Source organism: Micropterus dolomieu, linkage group LG20, assembly GCF_021292245.1.
Source record: "Micropterus dolomieu isolate WLL.071019.BEF.003 ecotype Adirondacks linkage group LG20, ASM2129224v1, whole genome shotgun sequence".
NCBI classification, from domain to species: Eukaryota; Metazoa; Chordata; class Actinopteri; order Centrarchiformes; family Centrarchidae; genus Micropterus; species Micropterus dolomieu.
In genome coordinates, this window is record NC_060169.1 from 26,859,703 (window position 1) to 26,863,994 (window position 4,292).

Sequence of the window (4,292 nt, forward strand, 5' to 3'; positions counted from 1 at the left end):
TGTTAATGGATTGGCTCACAGCCTTCACAGGCACGTCAGGAGCATGTGAGTAAATGCTGCTCATTTGGATACCTTTTATTTACTTTTAATTACAGACTAACACAAAGTTTACAGTGCAACACAATAGCTGTTCACCACAGTCTACATTGTTACTGTCTGATAAGGTAATATTACAAGTTAATACAGGGGCTGAAATTAATGTGAGGTGCTTTTTCCCCTTAACTGTAGCATATCACACTCTGCTGCTACAGTGGAACTGCAGGAGACTGCTGTTGCTCTGGGCATCTCCCAAATGTGTGACTATGTGAGTGTTAAGCTGAACCGCGCAGAAAAGCATCACGTGAGCTCGAGCAACACTTGCTAAACACATCAAATGACTAGGAGGACTGAGAGGAGTGGAACACTGTGAAGGCATTTGGTGCATCGAGGGTAAATGATCTCATGTGATATTCTCAGTCAGTGTAGTGCCAAGGTTTCATCCTGCAATTGTTGCTGGCTTTACAATTTTCATGTGTATATAAAAAGGTCAAAGGCGTTACAAAAATCACATTCATTTGCTCAAAAAGTGTTGTGGGAGCGCAGATGTTTTGTTTTTTTATTATGTCCATTTGCTTGTGATGTGTTAAGTGAAGCTGACAAATTTTCATTTATCTTTAGAATGGATAAAACAAGCTCTTTGTGGACGTAGCAATGGCCCTTGCCCTCGAATTTGCCCCACCAGCACCCGCCAATTCATCCCTGTCCCAGAATCAGCCCAACCCCCACTCACCAGCCTCAGTTCCCACAAACTACCAACACCAACAACATTCATGCCCCACTTTATAAACCCAACAAAATGCACACACGCCGAAACATGCACACACCAAGTCACCGTTGACGACTGTGTTGTTAACGGGTCTTAATTATTTAGTAATAATACACAATAAATACTAATCTGTTCATTTGATAGTAAAGCATGATGCTGCTGTCAGTGTTTGGCAGAGTTCATGAATACAAATGTGGCTACTCCTCTGAAGCAAAACACATTTTGATGACAGTTCCTAAATATTTAAATGGGTTTTGGTCTGTGATTGGTTTAATGTTCCTTTAGTCATTTCATAGATGTGAAACTTTATCAATTCAAAGGCTTTTAAGACAGCAACCAAATGTCGAAAAAGTTTGGCACCAACTAACAATGATAAATCTCACAGTGTAAACAAATAAATTTCCTCTTCACTCTTATCACTGACAACCTCCATCACAATCGCCATTTACCTGCAAGAGATTTAATCATCTGGATGTGATCACCTCTAGTGTGGCACTCACTCTCCTGTCAGGAAGATCTCAAGGAGAGTAATTCTGCCTCTGCTGGAGTCTGCAGGGCATGGTAATCTAACTCTATATAAATTGTATCCTCTGACCTTCTACCACTATATCAGATGGAAGTCAAGGAGGCATACCTCTTGTTCCTTCCCTTTTAAGGCTTTTATAGCATAACAGAACAATGAATAATAAATCTAATGTGATAAAATTACAGCATACCTCAGAAGGGGGCGGTGTCCACCTGGATGTGTGTAAGTACAGTAGTTTCTGATATATTCATTTCGCCATGCTGGACTTTTCACCACCACACCAATCCTTGCACAATATTCCTTTATTTCTCATCACTGTGCTGGTAGCAATCACTGCAGAACATATCATACTTGAGTTGCAGCAGCAGCAGCATAACTATGTGGAGGCAATCTCCAGACACAAGAGGAGGATAAAATACTGACAAAAGGCAATGGTAAGCAAAGCTCTGTCTTCAATTTGTAAGAAAATGTGTGTTGCAGGAGGAAAGACAACACCCACAAACAACACTACAGTGCAGTTAGATGATTTTTAAATTTTGTGCCAACACATTTTGTGCCAACACATTTTTCTAGTGAAAAATAACAGCTTGTGTAGTATTTCCATGGGCTAATCAATCAATACAAGATATCAGCATCCAAAGGTTGTTAGATGTGATAGTGAGCCTGTTATCTCATCAGGACATGTTAAGATTTTAACTGGTCAAAGTTTAGTTCTGCAGCGGCAGATGGTTCTCTTTACACAAAGCAAAACCTTATTTATATTATGTTTTAACTCTTTGGGGCAGAATAATTAGGTGGCAATTCAAAGTAGCGCTGCAACTAACAATCATCTTTCTTAATTTATTAATCAGCAGATTATTTTCTTGATCAATCCATTAATCGATAAGTATCCGATTTTATCTGACCATCAGTTCAAACCCCAAAGATAATTAGTTTCTTTTATTATTATTAAGTTATATTCGTTCACAGGACTCATTTTTATCCAACCATTTGCCAAGTCAGAATATAAATGGCACCTCTTGGAGATCTTAGTCCAAAGAAGATACATCTGAAAGTTCTGTACTGTGCCATCTCTCTTTCTGTCTGTCTGTCAAACACATGCACACAGTCCCACTTGTCTGGTCCTCATGATTGGCTGTTAAAAGATAAATACCAACCTGTTAACACCAGAATGCTTAATACTTGGTATCATTTTTCCCAAATGCCCGTCCCATAGGGCGAAAAGCAAAGTGCTACAGCTACGTGAGAGTTTGCTGCCGTTTTACATACACAGTCTAATGACAACTGGTTTAATGTCAGCCCTATTTCACTCCCTAAAGGTCTGTGTCATGGAAATTGTATATTGCTGGTGAGGGATTAAGCAAATAATTGAGTAACAACTAACCGTAATCTTTGAAGAATTTATTAATAAAAGAGAATAAACAGAGAAGTACTAAAACACATATGCAGCTGGTCCAGAGACCTGCCGCCTAGGGCAGCATCGGACATCTGGCCCCAAGCAAAGGGATGTATCATCATTTACACTGTCTAGGTTTCTAAGTTTTGGGGAACAGAGATCCTCTCAAGCCTTGAAAGAACATTCAAGGAGAAGACACGAACAACAAGAGAGGGAAAACACCACAACAATCTCACAGGTCTGGCTTAAACCCCAGTAAATGTGGACAGACTAACGTAAGGAGTATAGAAGAAGGAAAGGTTAAGGATAAAAAACACAATACATATATATCTATAAGACATAAAAATAATAGTAATATTAATAGTAATAATAATAATATTAAAAGAACATGCATAAAAGATTAAATGTAAGAGGACACCATTTTCTACCATAACAGTCTGCAGAGAGAGATAACATACTAACTAGACTGTTTTTCTCCACTACATCACTATTGCCTCTGTTACCTGCACCTGTAGCTTGCACCATGTCGGTATGCTCTTTGGAAGTCCTTAGTGAAAAAAATGTTTCTAAGAAAAGACATGCATGGCAGGTTCACTGTTTTTTTTTTGTTGTTGTTGTTTGTTTGTTTTTTAAATATCTTCTTTTCCTGGCCCTGAAGAGCATTTAACTGCATAACCTCCACTGATATTCTACAGAGGTCTTTGTCATGTAAATCCTATGGCCACTCTATCACCCACTCGTCGCCGCCTGTGTGAGCAGACTTCCCTCTCCGACACAGCCCAGCTCCCACACTCAGGAGCCACCGCAGTGTCTGCGAAATAAAACTGCTACTGTGCGTCTTCCACTGTCAGCTCTCAGGCACACATTCTTCTTCAACTTTATCAAGATCGTGCCTAGATGAAGGTACCCTTTTGGTGACATAATTAGGCTACTCTTTCCTCAAAATCCTCTCACTCAACTTTCTGATCAGTGGCTTAAACCAGACGTCCCACGCGACCAGTCGTTAGATCTTATAAGACCGTGAGAAAAAAGCAATCTACACATTTAAGACTGAGATGCTCCGGGGCGCTCCGCTTTTATTAAAAACCAAGGCAGAGCTTACATGTTATTATAATGAGCCGCATCCCCTGCTTGATCCGAAACTTCCCCGGTCGGCTCAAAGCCCTGTGGCCGCTCTGTGGCACAGCTAAGGGCTGCTCCTTGGGCAATGTGCTGCAACTTCGTAATGCCAAAGCCGTCCTGGGAGAGACACCCATGAAGTAGCGATACACCCCTAACGCACTGGAGAGGCCACATGAGGTGAACGCAAAATACAGAGGCAATATTGCACGTACCGTGCAAGGTGCACATTCACCCAGTAGCTCTCTCCTATCGTTTATCACAGCCCACTTATGTTCGGAGTAACTGCACTTCAGTGTATAAGAGTGACCCGCTGCCTCACACATGCACTCCACTGAAAAGCATGCAGATGATTAAAGTGAGAGCTTTACCTTGCTTGGATGGACCACAAAACAGCGAAAGAAGACAGAACAGCCAAATTGTACTCTCCACCGCCATGTACAGCC

At 40.9% G+C, this 4,292-nt stretch overlaps 1 protein-coding gene across 1 annotated transcript in view; it reads right to left on the bottom strand.

Moving 5' to 3' along the window:
• The window catches only part of igdcc4 (immunoglobulin superfamily, DCC subclass, member 4), a 43,957-nt gene extending 39,665 nt beyond the window's left edge, over positions 1-4,292 (bottom strand). The window contains exon 1 of the mRNA XM_046032878.1: positions 4,218-4,292. Coding sequence (XP_045888834.1) covers positions 4,218-4,284 — 67 coding nt within the window. The 5' untranslated portion in view covers positions 4,285-4,292. The remainder of the gene's footprint in view (positions 1-4,217) is intronic.